We start from the raw sequence: 18,802 nt of genomic DNA on the forward strand, positions 1-18,802 counted from the left end.
AGTTCTTCCCTTCATTGGCTTCAACGCAGAACCATATATGTTGCTTTGACTTCTTCTTTCTTCTTCACATCACAGTACTAGCTACAGCAACACATGTGCATGCAGGACCCACAAGTGTGAAACTGAAGCCCCACTTCGTACTCCACAATTCTTCAATGCCCATCAAAGAAAGCACCCACCTTCACGTCGAAAACTCCAAGTAATCATTTTTCAAAAAGAAGGGTTTTCCTTTCCTTCTTCTTCTCTTATTTTCCGCACGTTAATCAACAAAGAGCAATGTCACCGGTAAGTGACGTCGCGTCATCGTCTCCGGCGTCTTTCAGGCTCCGTTGGGACGTGTTCCTGAGCTTCAGAGGCACCGACACGCGCGAGACTTTCACGAAGCACCTCTACGACGCGCTCCATGGTAACGGGGTTCGGGTGTTCCGTGATGATGACGGGTTGGATCGTGGTGACGAGATCAAGGAGAGTCTTTTGGAGGCCATTGAAGACTCTGCAGCCTCTGTTATAATTCTATCTCCTGATTATGCATCGTCCCATTGGTGCCTCGAGGAGTTAGCGAAGATTTGCGACTGTGGGAGGCTGATCTTGCCCGTTTTCTATCGGGTCGACCCGTCGGATGTCCGAAAACAAAAGGGTCCCTTTGAAGAGGCTTTCAGGTCCCACATAGACAGGTTTCAGGAAAAGAAGGTTCAGTCGTGGAGGGATGCCATGACCAAAGTGGGTGGAATCGCTGGTTGGGTTTCTAATCACAACAGGTGGTTCTATTCTATCTAATGTTTTATGTAATTATCAATTTTGATATGCTTTGTATTACGTACAAGTTAGGAAAGCATGATTATGAGCGTAATTACTTTATCCACTTCTTTATTTTTTTAATATTATCTGAAATTTTGTTTTTACATGAGTGTCTCTAGTCTTGTTTTGTCATATTATGTGAAAAGTGTAGTACTATCATAATTTTAAGAAAATTTAATAATGAAATTCTTAAATCGGAGAAGGGAAAATAGTCACATTTTTTTAATAATAGGTGTTCGATTTAACTAATTCGATTTTGAGTTTGAATCTCTTCAAACTCTCCAGAGCTATAACTATAAGGAATCCAACCCACGCTATTTTAAGAAAAATAGTCATATTTTTTTTTTTTTAAAAATATTTTTTTTGATATGATTCGTTGCTTCGCAACTAATCCGATTCGGTACGAGTCGAGAATTAAGGCTTTAGAACCCTCCCAAATAGTCATATTTTAGTTGCATTGAATATGGAACATTAATCATATCAAAACAAGACATGGACTGCCACACGAGTCTCACTTATTTTTAATTTTAGTTTACTTGGTTTCTTGTTTTGGTTTTATTATGTGGATCACTAATTTTCCAACCATTTTTTTTTTTTTTTTTTTTAAATTTCAGTGACAGTGATAAGCTCATTCGAGTTTTGGTGAAAACGGTTTTGAAGCAGATGAGGAATACTCCACTGACTGTGGCTCAATATACAGTTGGGCTTGATGATAGAGTTGAAGAGTTGAGAAAGTTACTTGATGTGAAATCCAATGATGTAAGAGTTTTGGGGTTGTATGGGATGGGTGGGGTTGGTAAGACAACATTGGCAAAGAGCCTCTTCAACAGCCTTGTTGTTCATTTTGAGCGTCGTAGCTTCATTTCAAATGTTAGAGAAGTTTCAAAACATGATGATGGTTTGATTTCTCTTCAAAACAGAATTCTTGGTGATCTTTCCCCTGGTGGAACAGTGATTAATCTTGTCAATGATGGTATTTCTGCTATCAAAAGAATAGTAGAGGAAAATCGAGTTCTGTTAATCCTAGATGATGTTGATAATGTAAAGCAGCTTGATTTTTTGATTGGTAAGAGGGAATGGTTTTATAAAGGAAGCCGTGTAGTAATAACCACAAGGGATCAAGGAGTTTTACATGAGAGTTATGTTAATGTGAAATATGAGGTGCAAGTATTGGAATCCCCTGAAGCACTAGAATTATTCTGTTACCATGCAATGAGAAGAAAGGAACTTGCTGGTGAATTTTTGGATGTGTCAAATGAAATTGTGAGTCACACAGGAAAATTGCCTTTGGCTTTGGAAGTTTTTGGGTCTTTTCTATTTGATAAGAGGACGATTAAGGAATGGAAAGATGCTTTGGAGAAGCTGAAACAACAGATTCGTCCTTCATGTCTTCAGGATGTGTTGAAGATAAGTTTTGATGCTTTAGATGAACAAGAGAAGATTATATTCCTTGACATTGCTTGTTTGTTTGTGCAAATGGAAATGAATAGGGATGATGTGATTGATATATTGAATGGTTGTGGTTTTAGAGGAGAGATAGCTATAACAGTTCTCACTGCAAAATGTTTGATTAAAATCACTAAGGATAGTATCGTGTGGATGCATGATCAACTTAGAGACATGGGAAGGCAAATTGTTCAAAATGAAAACCTTTTAGATTGTGGTCTACGTAGCAGGCTCTGGGATCGTGATGAAATCTTTACTGTCTTGAAGACTAACAAGGTAAATGTTGTAGACTTTCCTGTTTCTTCCCTTACATTTTCTGTAACGGGAAAATGCTTTAAAAGAATGTAAGTTTTTTACTTTTAGTTTTTTCACTCTATATATTTTTTGTAGTGCATACTGTATAGTTATAATATAAAAAGTTTTTTTTTACTCTTTCCTCAATCACATCAGCTGATGTGAAAAATAAAATAAAAAAATAATTTTTCATGTTATAACTATATACTACTAAAAATACATAGAATAAAAAATTAAAAAGACACAAATTACCTTATTTGAAGAACATACGCTAAACCCTTGTGTAATTTAGGTGTCGAATACTTTTAAAAAGTCTATCTAATGATTTCGTTTACGCGCTAATATATGATGAAGTTATTAAATGGTGTAAAAATATTAAATCTTATGCTCGAGGTATATGAGAAGAGATCTATTTATATTATTTGAGTTAAAATCACTCATACAATATTATTCAATAACTTTTTTTATTTCAAACTCCCCATTAGATTAGAAGTTTCTATCACATAGATCATATTTATAAAATATTACATTAATCCAAAATTATTTAATACTTTATTAATATACATCGAGATTAATATTATATATATTTTTGAAATATATGAAAGTAAAAATCATTTGATTATATTTTTATTTTTGTTTAACTTTTTATAAGAGTTAACACAAATAATCAAGGTAATAAAAATCATATTGTATATAAAGCTATTAAATTAAATAAAAATGTTCAGTGTTACACCGGTGTATATCAATTCCTCATCTCTATATATACACCAGACATAAGAGGGATCGGTTTTCACTTTACCCAAATATAAGTTAAAATTACTTTTACATTATTAAATAACTTTTTACAAAGTAATTTCATCTCAAAATCTGTTGTTGTATTAAAAATTTCTATCATACAAATCATATTTATAAAATACTATATTAATCTAAATTTTTTTAACACTTTATTGATATACATTCAAATTAACATGATATGTACTTTCAAAATCATAAAAATAAAAATTATTTAATTATATTCTTATTATCGTACAATTTACACACAAAAAAAAGGAGTTGCGGAGTGCAAAGAAAGATAATCAGTATTTATGGGTAGAATATTATAACAACCCATTAGAGTTACTATCAATCAATTTCATATTGTTAGATTGATTATATTGATCTAACGGTTATATTTATTTTTATCTTTGTATGATTATGATTTCCTATATTTAATGTAAAAATATTAAATATGGAAAATCATAACCATACAAAGGTGAAAATAAATATAACATATTAAATATAAGAAATTATAACCATACAAAGATGAAAATAAATATAACCGTTGGATCAATATAATCGATCTAACGGTGAAATTGATTAGTAATAATATTAATAGTAACTTAGTTGTTATAATATGCTTCCCCTAATAAATAAATAAATAATGATGCTCAGGTTTTTCATTTGGAGTAAGTTGTCAATGTGAAATAATGAAGAAACCTTTTTCAAAATAATCACAATAGTTGTAAATTTTCATCAATTTAATTTCTTGGAAATTTAACAATCAATGGTGCATGCAGGGAACAAGAAGTGTTCAAGGGATTGTCCTAGACTGTGTAAAGAGGAACAAACTTAATCCTAGAGATCGCTCTCCTGATGAAATTACTTGGGATAACTTTCGACAAAATCCCAGTTATAAATCTGCTTCAGCATGTATAAAAGAGAAGTATAAAAAGTATGTGCGGGATAGAGAAGAGAAAGCAAAACAGGTTACACTTAAGACAAAGCACTTTCAACCAATGGTTTCCTTAAGATTGCTTCAAATTAATTATTCGAGATTGGAAGGACAATTTAGATGTCTCCCTCCAGGACTGAAGTGGTTACAATGGAAACAATGTCCATTAAGGTATATGCCTTCTAGCTATAATCCTTTGGAACTTGCAGTGATTGATCTCTCGGAAAGTAAGATTGAAACGCTGTGGGGCAGGCACAATAACAAGGTTTGCTTTCTAATCAACTAAACTTTGTTATCAATGAGTCCATGAATAGGAAGTTTTTCTATTTAAATTTAATTGAAGGCTTTAACGTTTGTGCAGTGAAGATAGATAAATTATCTAGATTCGTTTTCAAAACAACGTCGTTTTGGGTTGAAAAATTAAAAAATTATAATAAAAAAGACTATTATAAATTTAAAATAAATTATAATTGCAAAAATAATTTGATTTTCACCTCAAAACTACGTCGTTTTAGGCTCAATATAAATAAATTATCTACATTTACTGTAAAAAAAGCGAACCCTTAATTAAATTATATTTTCTTGTTTCCTTTTTATAAAGTAAACATTAATTTTAATTTTCCAAATATACACGTGACATTCATGTCGTTTTTTAATATTAAGGGAGGAACTAAATATATATATATAAAATTTATGATGGAGGAACTAAATTGATGTTAACTTTATTGTAGAGGAATAAATAAATGTCACTGTATTTTGGAGGAATAAAATGAGTGTGTATTTTTTTTATATTTATCAATGATTTCAAAACTTGGATGTTTCTTTGCCAGGTGGCTAAGCACTTGATGGTTTTAAACCTCTCCAGTTGCCACAATTTGGCAGCAATTCCTGATTTAAGTGGGTATCTATCTCTGAACAAGATTGTTTTGGAGGCATGCACTCTTTTAACTGGGATTCATGAATCACTTGGAAATCTAAGTACCTTAGTTCACTTGAACTTGCGCCTCTGCTATAACCTTATAGAATTACCTGGTGATATCTCTGGGCTGAAAAATCTTGAGGACCTTATTCTTTGTGGCTGCTGGAAATTGAAAGCATTACCAAAAGACATAAGCTGCATGGTCTCTTTAAGACAACTTCTTCTTGATGACACTGCTATAACTGAGTTACCTGAGTCCATCTTCCACCTCACAAAACTTGAAAAGTTAAGTGCAAATAAATGCCAGTTTTTGAAGAGGTTACCTAGTTGCATTGGGAAACTGTGCTCCCTGCAAGAATTGTCACTCAACCATACAGCATTGGAGGAATTGCCTGATTCTGTTGGTTCATTGGAAAACCTTGAGATGCTTGGTTTGGTGGGGTGTAAGTCCCTCTCTGTGATTCCTAACTCTGTTGGGGAACTAATTTCATTGACACAATTATTTTTTGGCGTCAGTGGAATTAAAGAATTACCTTCTTCTATTGGTTCTTTATCATATTTAAGGAAACTGTCTCTCGGAGGCTGCACTTTTATTGACAAATTGCCTGTGTCAATAGAAGCCTTAGTTTCTATTGTTGACCTTCAGTTAGATGGGACATCAATTACCGATTTGCCAGATCAAATTGGAGGCATGAAAATGCTACAAAAGCTTGAGATGAGAAATTGTCAACATCTCAAGATTCTACCAACATCAATTGGCTATTTGTCAGCTCTTACCACATTGGACATGTATAAGACTAACATTACTGAATTGCCAGAATCAATAGGAAAGTTGGAAAACCTTATTCGGTTGAGATTAGATATGTGCAAACAGCTCCAAAGGCTTCCAGCCTCCATTGGGAATTTGAAATCTTTGCAATGGTTACAGATGAAGGAAACAGCAGTTATACATCTGCCTGATAGCTTAGGGATGCTTTCAAGCCTGGTAAAACTGGACATGGAAAGAAGACCTTATCTTAATATGGTTGCAAACAACATGCCTACAGGGATCATAATTCCTAACAAACAAGAAGAACCTAATTCAGAGGCAATCTTAACTTCTTTTTGCAATCTAACCTTGATGGAAGAGCTAAATGCTCATGGATGGAGAATATTTGGAAAAATTCCAGATGAATTTGAAAAGCTATCATCACTAGAAACTTTAAGTTTAGGCCACAACAACATTTGCAGTCTTCCAACCAGCATGACAGGCCTCTCCTGTCTCAAAAAACTTTTGTTGTCAGATTGCAGGGAGCTCATGTTTTTGCCTCCTCTTCCCTCTAGCTTAGAAGAGCTTAATATTGCAAACTGTACTGCAGTACAGTACATATCTGATATTTCAAACTTGGAGAACTTAGAGGAGTTGAACCTTACAAATTGTGAAAAGGTGGTGGATATACCAGGTCTTGAACATTTGAAGTCCTTAAGAAGGTTGTACATGAGTGGATGCATTGGATGCTCCCTTGCCGTAAAGAGAAGATTTTCCAAGGTTTGTCATTTCTCTTTCTAACTCTGATCTCATCTTTCAAGGGCGTATGCGACTTGAATACACTCTCTTAGAGCTTCCTTTTATATATTGTCAAGTTTTTTTTTTTTTTTTTTTACGTTGTATCAACACTTGGTGTAAATTTTGTCCCAGGTTCTACTTAAAAAATTACAGATTTTGATTATGCCTGGAAGCAGAGTTCCAGATTGGTTTTCTGGGGAATCAGTGGTCTTTTCCAAGCGAAGAAACCGCGAACTTAAAGGTATTGTTTGTGTTGGGGTGCTCTCTTTCAACCATATACCTGAAAACCAAAGAGATGAACTGCAGATAGTGGATGTTCAAGGAAAAATCTTCAATTTGACTGATAATGTATATAGCACAACGTTTCGCCTGCTAGGAGTACCTAGGACAAATGAAGACCATATTTTTGTGCGTAGATTTGGAGCTCATACTCCGTTGGTTTTTCAGTTAAAAGATAGATATACCTTACATTTGACAAAGCGAAACCCACCCTATGTTGAGGGGCTGGAGCTGAAGAACTGTGGAATTTATTTAGTCTTTGAAGGTGATGATGATTATGAGGGAGATGAAGGATCACTAGACGAATGTCAATACTCAGTTTCACAAAAATTAGCCAAGTTCTTCAACTCTATTGCAGAGCATGACCTATTTGTGTGAATATAGTTATTCAGATGAACTGCAAGAAATAGAAAAAAGAACATGCAGTCATGCAATCATGCTCTATGTGACATCTTTTGACTATTTGAACTGGATATAGTTCTCATATTGGCATTCAGTAGTTTCCCTTTTGTATTAAACGCATCAAATAGTTTTGTAACGATTTGGAAAGAATTATCATGTTGGCCAATTAGGTCGGTAAAGAATGTTAAAGAATGCTTTTAATTTATCCGGCAATGGCGCATCCTGGCATTTGCTTATTAGCGCTATTTAACTGAGTTTCCATCACTAAACCAGACACCGATATCGTTGTGTTGGACTGTTGGGGGGCTACAACAAAATGAAATGTTTTCCTAACATTCAACACTTGCTGCGTTGCCTTCAAACAATCCGAGAGTCTGCATATATCCAGAACGTAAGGACTAAATCCGCTAAAAATACTAAAAGAAAAAAAAAAAGAGTATTGAGAGAAACTGATAAAAATTCACACAACCTCTAATTTTTTGATTAAAATGCCTGACTTACTAAAAATAGTAGAATATACATCTGTGACAATCCTGAAAAACCTGCTCTACTTCCCCCAAAGAAACAACTGACAAGGCGGGAAGAAAAAGACAATATACCTAAAAGAAAATTACAGATATTTGCCTAAAAGAAAATGACCAATATTTACTACGGCACGTGCTAATTTTATAAATCTCCTACGGCTAGCTCTCAAAACGAAAAACCAAAACTAAAAGTAAATGTACAATCATCCTACTCCGAATTACTTTTTCTGTCCAATCTTTGGCCGAGATTTCATGCTAGCTCGTCTTGCAACATCCCATGCCTTTTGTGGGGCATATACACCGAACTGTGCAGCAAAAAAGGATTCGTAACCAGGTGAATCAAAAGCAAACCCGGTGTGCTTCGATATCTCACGTGGGAGTTGAGATATGCTATGGCTCCTTGCCTCTGCTGGAGTCAGCTGGTTCCCTATCTCTAGCAGTTGTGCCCTGCTGTTGTCATCACTCTCATATCTATGCATTTCTTGAATAATCTGATAATCATAGGGGAAGAACCATCTCTGAACCCTGTAACCAGATGAACTAAATAAAGGTAAAAATCCTGTAGTAGGAATAGAAACAGAGACCACTAGAACATAGTTATCAATGAGTTCAATATTTTTACACCCTCCCAAGTTATCTGCTGCAATCATACATGAAATTGACATAAGATTCTCATTTAATTGTAATGCGTGGGTCACGTGTCCACACGATAAATTGATTATGGTGCCAAAGTGCAAAACATATCATGCTTACCACAAAAGATCATATTACAGCAACGGTTATCATCAGTTAAACATCCATAGCAAAAAAAATGAGTAGTTCTTGAAAGTTGAAAACTAAAACCCTTCTGCTTATATAACAGGTTGACTTCCAAAACATGGCTCAACTTGGATATTTAAAGAAAATGCTTCATGTACAATCGAATTAAAAATTTCCATGCAGAAGTGATCCATGCTTTGTGTATCTAATTTTCGGTAACTAGATTCCTGCAGCCCCAACACTATAATGATATCCCCTTCACAAGCAAGCATACCCAAAAATATGAGCCAAACGTTCTTCTAATCTGAACCTTACCCTTGGTAAACAAAGTCACAAAAAAGTGCCGCAATAGGGACAAGAAATAGCGTGAGGTAGAAATATAATGTACTCATCAAGACATATATGACAAAATACATATTCTCCTGCAGGTAAATGAATAGAACTTAAGTTAGCAGTGTTTTTCCAAGGGGTAAAAAGGATAGTAGGAACTTAAATTTTCAATACAGAGAATTCACCTGTCGATCATAAGGAGTTCTGATCCCTGAATATATAAAAACAAAAATAAACCATGCTAATATACTTCCACCAACACTAATATAGTGCCATCTTGTGATTGAATTACAAATCATAAGAAGTCGCAAGTTGACAGTTACAACAACACATGTAAAGGCGATTGTACTGACATCCCAGAGCCCAAATGTCTTGCCTGCTGAATTTTTAGCACTTAAACTTGACGTACTCACAAAATAGAAGAATATTAGAGACTGGTAGACAGAGAAAAAGGCCCATATAGCCACAACTCTCCATTTGAAAAAGACATTTCTTATTCCCTCCCTGTATAGTTCAGGATACTTCTTGGATAAAGATGCACTGACATCCTTGCAAAGGTACACGTAAATAATCAATACATGTAATCATTTGAAATAAAGCATCTACTGTAACTGGTGAAGCACAGAAGGCAATCGGTAAAAGCAAATGGTATGTAAAAATCCCCTCTCCCCCTCCAAAAAATAGTTTACAAATTCAGATGATTGGAGAGAATGTGATACCTTGTCAAATAGTCCAACGATGATGACAGGCAGGGCAGTGAAGATAACATTATATAATGACTGAAACCAGTCATCATAGAATCTCTGGCCAGAAAACCCAGTTTGAAAGGTAAACCAAAACTGAGTAAGAGTGAACGTCAGATTCTTGTAAAAGAAGTATGTCACCACCTGCAATAACCAATTTTCATGGATGCTACCAAGAAAAAAAAAAGGCAGCTATGAAAACCATTGTATAGCTCACAAAAACACAACACCTTGCATATTCGAAGATAAGACCACCGGCCATGAACAAGTAGCAAATCCGCAAGGTAACGAAACTGTGCGATAGCAAAATCACTAGCCATCACGGCTTGCATCCCCTCCAACCCACTTATGCCAACACCAACGTGAGCAGCTTGAATCATGCTAACATCATTGGCTCCATCACCGATACCAAGTGTTATTTTCCGTGCACCTTTCTTCACCAGACTTGTGACCTGTAAGCATACAGTTATAAGCTAAACAACCCATACATTCTACTAGGCAGGTAACTCCAAGCACTCCTACTAACATTAACATTAATATCAACATCAATAGTACCTTTATCCCAAACTAGTTGGAGTCAATGGGAAAGTACAAAAACATTGAAGGAAAAAAAGGATAAAAATAAAAATAACACTAGAAATTAAAACATAGCAATAAATATTAAATAAATAAATAAAATAAAGTAAAAGTAGAGAGAAAAATACATAAGAGAAAATAGTAAAAATAAAAAATTAAAGAAATAAAAGGAAAAATAAAATGGGAAAAAGATAGGGAAGAAAAAAGACAAAAGGAAAAGGTAAAGAAAGAAATAAATGGAGATATAGGGGGAAAATACTCCTACTAAATCAGGCAAAAATTGATTTAAAATTTGCTTTCTTACTTAATATAAGGAGAAAATGTTTCTCTTGCGACAGGAGATAAAATTATTTCCATCAACCCCAAAATGACGTCGTTTTGGGATTTAGGAAAAAAAATGTCGAGTATTTTGGAAATTTTACTTTCCTCTTGTACCATGAATATTATTAAAAACTCTATATATTTTTTTCCAAATCACAAAAACGACATCGTTTTGTGTTGTAGCAGATAACTTTATCTCCTGTGACAGGAAAAATGTTAATCACTTAATATAAACTCTCTACATATCAACAAGAATAATTAGGTTAGCAGAAATAAGTTATTTGCCTTGGTGCATGAGTTTTACCTGTGCTTTTTGTAAAGGAGAAACTCGGCAGCAAACAACAGCATGACAATTCAAACTCAAATTCAGTAGCATGACTCTTAAACTTGGATCCAATGCATACATCAGACATTTCCCATCAATTACAAGTGCTAATTTTGGTCCAGATAGAGAGCTAAAATAGTTCTGTGCTTCCTCAAGGCACTTTGTCAGCTCTATCTTCACTACTTCTTTAATAAATCGTGCAATTTCTACTTGGTCCCCCTAAAGAAAATACAAAAGAATACAAATGTGAAAGCCAGAAATATAAGAATTAAGAATTACATAAGCAAAACATGGAAGTTAAAAATTGGAGCTTACCCTGTCTTCAACTTCTCTAATTGCATCAGTTTCTGAACTGATAATAAATTGCTTCATCTCATTGTTTATTAAATTGCATGCTGCAGCCAAAGGGTGGAAACACACATATAAAATGAGTAATAACTACATTTCATTAGGCACACAATTATCAACATACAGAAGAACTAGCTCCATTCAAAGCAGACTCACCATAGGCAATATTAATTGCTGTTTCAATCTTGTCACCTGTAAGCACCCAAATTTTAATGCCAGCTCTCTGAAGAGTCTCTATGCAGGCTGGTACTCCTTCTTGAAGCTTGTCTTCAATGGCAGTGCTACCAATCAAAATGAGATCATTTTCTATAAGTTCTGCCACCTGTATTATTTTCATAGGTATCAGTAAGAATACTGTAAAAAGTAGTGATTTAGGAAGAGAATGGTGTGATACAATAGACAAAGTAATAAGCCCAATCTATACTAGGTAGAGAACTCCTAAAATAAGGAAACAAATCATGAAATATAAGAAAATAGGGAAACTATTCTTAAGAGATCATCTAGGATACTCCATTAAGCTTTAAGCTTGTTACAAATGATACCTTAAAAATGAAAAAAGAACTAACAATATAATCTAGGCTCCACAAAACATGGCTGGAAAGGCAACTCAAGGATGTTGGAGATGTCGGAAAGATAAGCATTGCTGGAATAATAACACAGCAAGATCTAAAAAGTCTCATTCAAGGACAACATTGGGAAGCTACAAACCACAAGAAATGTCTTCCAAATTTCTAACCCCCAATGTTATACTGGCATTGAAAAAGAGTAACCAAACAGAACATACAAACATGGTAAACAGCAACAACTAAGGTTTGGGTGCTCATGGACCAACAACAAAAACTAAGATGTGGGTGCTATGGACAAGAGAGGGCCACACGAACATGGGAAGGCCTGCACAGCAGCGGAAATAGCTGGACAGTCACCAACGGACTATGAGTGAGGGAGGAAAAGTGGAAAACACCAAATGAGGAGAGAGGAGGCTGGGACAACCATTACAGTTGTGGTTGCAGCCCAAAAAACAAGCTTCACACGCAGTCATGTGCAGCAAAGAATTCACCGGAGAAGATGACCAGCAGCGCAAAGAGGTGGTGCATGCAGGAGCGTGGCTAGCTGGATCAAAGTAGGTCCACCAAGTTAAGCCGAATAGGAGGAGCCACTCCAGATTCAGAGGTCACCAGAAAAGTTTTTTTTGCAGCAGCGGTTGCCAAAGAAGCTATGCACAACAGCCTGAAGATATTGGACTACTGATGAAATGACAACTCAGCAGTGACCAATAGCAGATGACTAAGAAAAGGCCGGCCAAAAGGTGACACGACAAAGAGACAGCGGCGGCAATGGCTGAAAAGTTGTGCAGCTAGCTGCTAGAAAGACGACACGGCAGTGGCCAACCAGAAAATGCAAATGCATGGTTGCAGTGGCCAGAGAAGACTTGCAACAGAGGAGGCAGCAGAGAGCGTATTTGGTTAGAACCAGGCGAACAGCAAAAAAACCCCAACATGCAGACGAACAGGGTTGTAAATGGGTTAGGCGGCCTACCAAGGGCATACGGCCTAGCCTAGTATACTTAGTAAAACAGAACAGATTCAAGCCTTAAAAAACCTATTAGAAAATAGGCCATAGATGTGTTTTTGCAAGGTTTGGCCTATAAGCTTACAGGTCAATCTATATCATATTTATTTAAAATAAAATAAATAAAATAATATTATTTTATTTATTTTTTCTAATTTTTTATAGGTATTGAAGTCCTGATAGACTTATATATGCTAACAGACCCAGGTCAAGTCTTTTATTTTTAAATATAGGCTAGACAAACCTATAATTTAGCTTACACAAAACTAATATGTCAGTCCAAGCTCAAAACATTTTACGTCTAACCTATTTAGAGCAAAGCGTAACCTGACCCAACCCCTTTACATCCCTAGTGAGATGGTTGAATAAGTAAACTTTGTCAAAAGAAAAACACTAGGTCACTTGAAAGGTCTATAAAACACATTAGCTACTAGAAGAGGAAGACTTTTCCATGCAAGATAGCAACTGTGATGATTGCACTATGGCTGTGGATTAGTAACGGGACAACTAAGGGTGTGCATGACAACCATTCTATTCCCCAGCACTGTTTTCTGAGATGAAACAGTATTTTCTGATTTTGTACCTTGGAAGAGTTTTGAGAATCAGAATTACGTTTGTTAACACATTTTATTTTTATTCCGAGAATCAAAATTATATTTGTTAACACATTTTTTTTATTCGGAAAATCAGAATTACTTTTTGTTTACAGATTTGATCAATTGTATAAGATAACAAATCGCAATAGATTTTAACCAAAATGCCAACATTTCATATTTAAAAAAAAATTATCTAAAAAATTATAATATTTTATTATCTAAAAGCCACAATGCAAAAATAATTGATGTTGCATTGAATGGGAATGGCTGATTGATGGCCGAAGAGAAGGGTCAGTCAAGGTGGGTCTGGGCTTTTGGAGGTTAATGGAAAATGAAATGGGGCTTTCACTGTGGCTGTGGGAGTGGGTGCTGAAGGTGGTGGTTGGCAGAGACTAGGATGGTTCGATGGAGGAAGGCGGTAGGCTTGGACGATGGATTGGGCATGGTTGTACGAAGGTGTTTAGACGGTGAGTGATCCGGTTGTGGTGGCGATTGGATAGTGAAGAAGATGGTGGTGCGATGGAGTTGAGTTGGACGAATGGCTGTCTTTGGTGGCTGGGATGGTTTACCGGCGGTGGAGCTTCCATGGTGGCTGTGGGTTTGTTGGCCCATGGAAGAATAGTGGTTTTGGAGGTTTGGGTTTAGTTCAAGGAAAAGGAAGAGGATGGCGGCAATGGGGTTGTTGGAAGGTTTCGGTGTGGGTATAGGTCACTGGCGGTACTGTGTTTTCCGGCGATGATGGAGGTCGAAAGTTGCACGTTGTGACTTCTTGGTGGAACGATGGGTCGGTTGAAGAGGATGGGATTTGGGTTTAGGAAGAAGAGGGTGGGGCTGTGAGGGGAAGAGAGGATGAGAAAAAAAGTCATTCTCATTTTGTGCCCAAAAACAAAGAAGCTAAAAAAAATTTATTCTTTTTTTCCTTCCCCAGCACACAAATTGAATTGGTTCATTCTCGGGAACGAGAAAATAAACCAGTTTTGTCAAATGTTGCTTCTATCCATTTCTGTTCCCAGGAATAGAAATTGAAAAAAATTTGATTATAGGAAGGTTCTCATGCACACCCTAAAATAATATGCGACTCCTAAAATAAGGAAACTATTGAAAATATGAAAAATATCTGTAATTATTTGTTTCCTTTATTAGCCAGATTTATTTAGGATTTAGACAAATTATGTTTAGAATGTGGGTTTATTCTTTTAGGCTCATTGATTTCTCTATAAATATTGTAACCTTCTACATGTTTACTTAAGTGAATAATATATCATTTTTTCACCTTTTAATTGAAACAAATAATGAAATATCTAATGTATGCATGGATCCAATTTTAGCAGTGACGCTGACGAACTTGAATACAATAGAATAGTTATTTCTAATCTTCCCACTACATCACTCTAGTGGTTTCTTTCTAATCTTTACACTCCAGTTAGAATCTGTTAAGCTTTTATTAGAGGTTTATTTAAGGGGGAAAGTTCAAAAACCTATTGCATAAACTTAAATGCAAAGCCTAAAAGATTTTCTCATCAGCCGGTGCTGTGCAAAATCCCACTGTTCTCAATGACATAACTTATATGAAGTTAATTCGATTCTTGTGGTGTTGTTCATGCAGAAGAGGGATTTATTTATGTATCTATTACTGTTCGATTACATAATCTACTCTCTGTTATGTAGTTCAAACACGGATTTCACCAAATGTTTCTCATTTCCTCCTTACTCAACAATTAAGATAGAAGCTACTAGGGTAGGATAAAATGTACCTCATCTAACTTCTTTTCACGATCACGTAGAGAAGATTTGGCCTGGATGAACTTCTCATTCCAACTTTCATAAACATCAGGATGTAATTCTTTGTAAGCCAGGCATAATGTGCGTAGTCCAGAAGATCCAAATTGTTCCAAATGCTCCCTGGTCACTTTTTTTATGTCATTATAACCATCAGCTAATCTCTCAAAGATTACAGTATCAGCACCCTGTGAAAAGAAAGTTCCTTGGAAGATGTTATCTTCTTAGCCCAAGTCATGCAATTTCAATGTTGTGTAGAAGTCTCGAGAAACTAGTACCTTACAGTACAATAGAAGCCTCCCATCTGGATAACGACATACAACAGATTGACGCTTCCTTGTACTATTAATTGAACAAAGATTACAAATGCTATCCAAAACCATGAAACTTTGTACCAGAAAGAGGGACAAATGATTACCTGTTAAACTCAAGCACATTCAAAATCTCGTACGAAACATCTTGAATTTTTCCCATCTTTTCAACATGAGATTCACGAACATATATCATCGTAGGTGTACGTCTGGCAAAGAATAATACTGATTAGGATCAAATCAAGCTGCAATTAACTCAAAACCTAGTTGCTCTATTAAAACTGGTAATGGAATCAAGAATAAAAGGCCATATTTAGGGTTATAAAGGAATCAGGTTGCCACTTGACTGAGTTTCTAAAATGAAGGCTCAATTCAGACTCAAACTTCCGAGGATGAAACAAATTTAAACCTCATACCCGTTTTAATAGTAGAACAAATTTTGTAATTAAGAAAAATGAAGGACAATAATGGAGGAGGAAGATAAAAAGATATCCTCCATAACCAAGACACAAAACTATTATATAAGCTCGTAAGGTATCCTGAAAGATTGAATTCACTAGTATAATAGCAAGCCCAAGATTTAAAAAAGATCATTTGCAAGCTAGTAAGCTTTTATATGATAACATTTTTTTATGGAAAATTCTACTATACACATGCAGGTTTGCACCATTCAGTTTGTGCAGTTGACCAAGAAGAACTGACATTTGATAATTTTTTGATAGAAGAAAAAATCCATCAAGACAAAGAGAAGATAACTACAAACAGTTGCAAGGACTAGCTATCCTCCCTATTTATAATAGAAAACACAAACAACAAAGAACTAAGAAAAACATGAATGAATCAAAGCTACCCAATCACTCAAAATATCAGTAAAGGAAGCTCCTTTAAAAAGACAATGTGATTTACACCAAGTAGAAGCCAATAACCTAATCATATAGAACTGACAGTTGATATGACTGACATTGGTGTATTCTGGTCCAGAATTCAGTATTAGTCAAACAACTGCAATTTCCTATCAGTCCAGTCATAAAACGAATGGAACACCGAATGCACATAAGAATCTCTCTTCTATATTCAGAATCATATATTGGCAGTTACCACAGATATGCTTCCTAACATATAATTTAGCAGACATGCACATGTTTTTTATATATATGAAAAGTCCAACTAGGTGTCTAGAAAATCAGAATTCAAATTCAAATATTTTTTCGTTTTTATTTCCTATTAATTAGGAATAATTAAGATTAATTAGGATTGATTGTTTTTTATTTCCTATTAATTAGGATTAATTGTAATTGATTAGAATTAATTGTGATTAGGTTTAGTGAGTCATAGCTGAGTCATTCTTATGATTGTGATTAGGTTTGGTGAGTCATAGCTTAGTCATGCTTAGCTATTTTTCCTTGTATAAATACTCCTCATTCCTCATGTAATTATTAAAAATCAATATACTGAAAACCTTTTTCAATATGGTATCAGAGCAGGTTGGTCCTGAGAAAACTCAGCCACCACAACCACCGTCAAACCGGCGGCACAACGCCGGAAAACTCAACCTCCAACCATTATTAAGGTTATTTTCCCTTCCTACAAAGTCCCAAGAGCAAAGTAAGGCTACCAATCACTATAGAAGGCAAAATCCCAGCTTTCCACCGCCGTCAGCAGCTGTCGGAAAATTTTTCCGGCAACATTTCCGGCCAAGATCCGCACCATTCGAAACAGAAGGAGCCGATCTACAAGTTTCAAGAAGGACCATCGGATTCTACTGAGCCACGCGCCCCCACGCGCTAGAGAAAGGACGGAGCGTCCGCCCTACGCGTTACCACACGCAGCCATGTTGATTGAAAGTAAATTTCCATCCAGCAATGTTGCTCAACAAGGTATAGCGTTCCATGTTGATAATAGTAGTCGATGGATTCTTGATTCAGGGGCTTCAGATCATATGACAGGTAATGCAACCTTATTTTGTTCTTATACCCCTTACTATCAACAATCACGAATAAGAACAGCAGATGGCAGCTTCTCAACTATTGCTCGAAAAGGATCCATTAAACTTTCTGAACACATTACTTTGAACTCAGTCCTTCATGTTCCCTCTCTTACTTGTAACCTTATCTCTATCAGCAAACTTACGTCTGAGTTACATTGTGTTGCCAAGTTTTCTGTCAATGCTTGTGTTTTCCAGGAACAGGACTCGGGGCTGATGATTGGCAGTGCTAGAGAGGAAGGACTTTATTATTTAGAAAAAGATTCTTGTGAAGGAAAATAATTTGTGAACCACTCAGTATGTTTGTCTGATGTTTTGTTGTGGCATCGTCGGTTAGGACACCCAAATTTCATTTATCTTCAGAAGTTGTTCCCAAGCTTATTTATCAATAAAAATCCCAGTTCTTTTTCTTGTGATATTTGTCAGGTTGCAAAACATTCTCGTGTTTCTTATCCTCCTAGAGTCCATCATGATTCTTCTCCATTTACCTTGATTCATAGTGATATATGGGGTCCAGTCCGTGAAAAAAATATCTCTGGTGCTCGTTGGTTTATAACTTTCATAGATGATCACTCTAGGGTATGTTGGGTATGGATAAGTCTGACGCTGCATCCATTTTTAAAAACTTTCATGCTATGGTTCAAACTCAGTTCCAGACCTCTATCCAAATTCTTCGAACTGACAATGGTACTGAATATTTTAATTCTGTTCTTGGAAACTATCTCAGCCAGCATGGTATTCTTCATCAAAGTTCTTGTCCTAACACCCCTCAACAAAATGGGGTGGCTGAAAGAAAAAAATAGACATCTCCTTGAAGTTGCTCGAGCTCTTATGTTTACCATGCATGTCCCTAAATATTTGTGGGGGGAAGCTGTCTTGACTGCAGCATACCTCATCAATCGGATGCCTTCTCGTGTCCTAAATTTTCAATCTCCTTTATCTTGTCTTACCCACACCTTTCCCTCTTTTCGGGCTCATTCTTCCCTTCCTCCCAAGTTGTTTGGCTGTGTGGCTTTTGTACATGTTCCTCCCCATCAAAGGTCCAAGCTCGATCCTAAGTCCATTAAATGTGTCTTCATAGGATATCCTCCTAACCAAAAGGGCTACAAGTGTTACTCATCTTCACTTCGTAAGGTCTTTGTTTCTATGGATGTCACATTTGATGAGAGACAATCTTTTTTTCCTTCGACTTCTCTTCAGGGGGAGTCTATTGGGGTTGATGAAGATAAGTCTTGGAAACCA

At 35.8% G+C, this 18,802-nt stretch overlaps 2 protein-coding genes across 2 annotated transcripts; one reads left to right on the forward strand and one right to left on the reverse strand.

Moving 5' to 3' along the window:
* The first annotated feature begins 276 nt into the window (after window positions 1-276).
* Window positions 277-7,427, forward strand: LOC133304757 (disease resistance protein RPV1). Its single transcript, XM_061504813.1, has 6 exons — window positions 277-758; window positions 1,413-2,520; window positions 4,095-4,128; window positions 4,225-4,514; window positions 5,080-6,696; window positions 6,847-7,427. Exons 1-6 carry the CDS (start codon window positions 277-279, stop codon window positions 7,369-7,371), a joined length of 4,056 nt encoding a protein of 1,351 aa, XP_061360797.1. The 3' UTR covers window positions 7,372-7,427.
* Window positions 7,428-7,869: 442 nt separating this feature from the next.
* On the reverse strand, window positions 7,870-15,793 carry LOC133304768 (phospholipid-transporting ATPase 3-like). The gene is made up of 11 exons (XM_061504830.1): window positions 15,684-15,793; window positions 15,544-15,607; window positions 15,241-15,453; window positions 11,478-11,643; window positions 11,289-11,368; window positions 10,953-11,192; window positions 9,982-10,203; window positions 9,728-9,895; window positions 9,194-9,556; window positions 8,994-9,100; window positions 7,870-8,444 (listed from the first exon to the last, which is right to left on the reverse strand). The coding sequence occupies exons 1-11, from the start codon at window positions 15,770-15,772 to the stop codon at window positions 8,138-8,140; spliced, it is 2,019 nt and encodes a 672-aa protein (XP_061360814.1). The 5' UTR covers window positions 15,773-15,793; the 3' UTR covers window positions 7,870-8,137.
* Window positions 15,794-18,802: the final 3,009 nt, after the last annotated feature.

This window comes from Gastrolobium bilobum, unplaced genomic scaffold, assembly GCF_033153095.1.
Source record: "Gastrolobium bilobum isolate Gb01-03AN ecotype WA unplaced genomic scaffold, APGP_CSIRO_Gbil_v1 utg4323, whole genome shotgun sequence".
Classification (NCBI taxonomy): domain Eukaryota; kingdom Viridiplantae; phylum Streptophyta; class Magnoliopsida; order Fabales; family Fabaceae; genus Gastrolobium; species Gastrolobium bilobum.

Coding starts and splice junctions, on each gene's coding strand:
- LOC133304757 (XM_061504813.1), top strand. CDS start 277: ATGTCACCGGTAAGTGACGTCGCGTCATCGTCTCCGGCGTCTTTCAGG. Junction 2,521..4,094: donor CTGTCTTGAAGACTAACAAG/GTAAATGTTGTA, acceptor TGGTGCATGCAG/GGAACAAGAAGTGTTCAAGG. Junction 6,697..6,846: donor TAAAGAGAAGATTTTCCAAG/GTTTGTCATTTC, acceptor ATTTTGTCCCAG/GTTCTACTTAAAAAATTACA.
- LOC133304768 (XM_061504830.1), bottom strand. CDS start 15,772: ATGATATATGTTCGTGAATCTCATGTTGAAAAGATGGGAAAAATTCAA. Junction 11,193..11,288: donor TTAGAGAAGTTGAAGACAGG/GTAAGCTCCAAT, acceptor TATTTTCTTTAG/GGGGACCAAGTAGAAATTGC. Junction 8,445..8,993: donor TGTGACTTTGTTTACCAAGG/GTAAGGTTCAGA, acceptor ATCTGGTTACAG/GGTTCAGAGATGGTTCTTCC.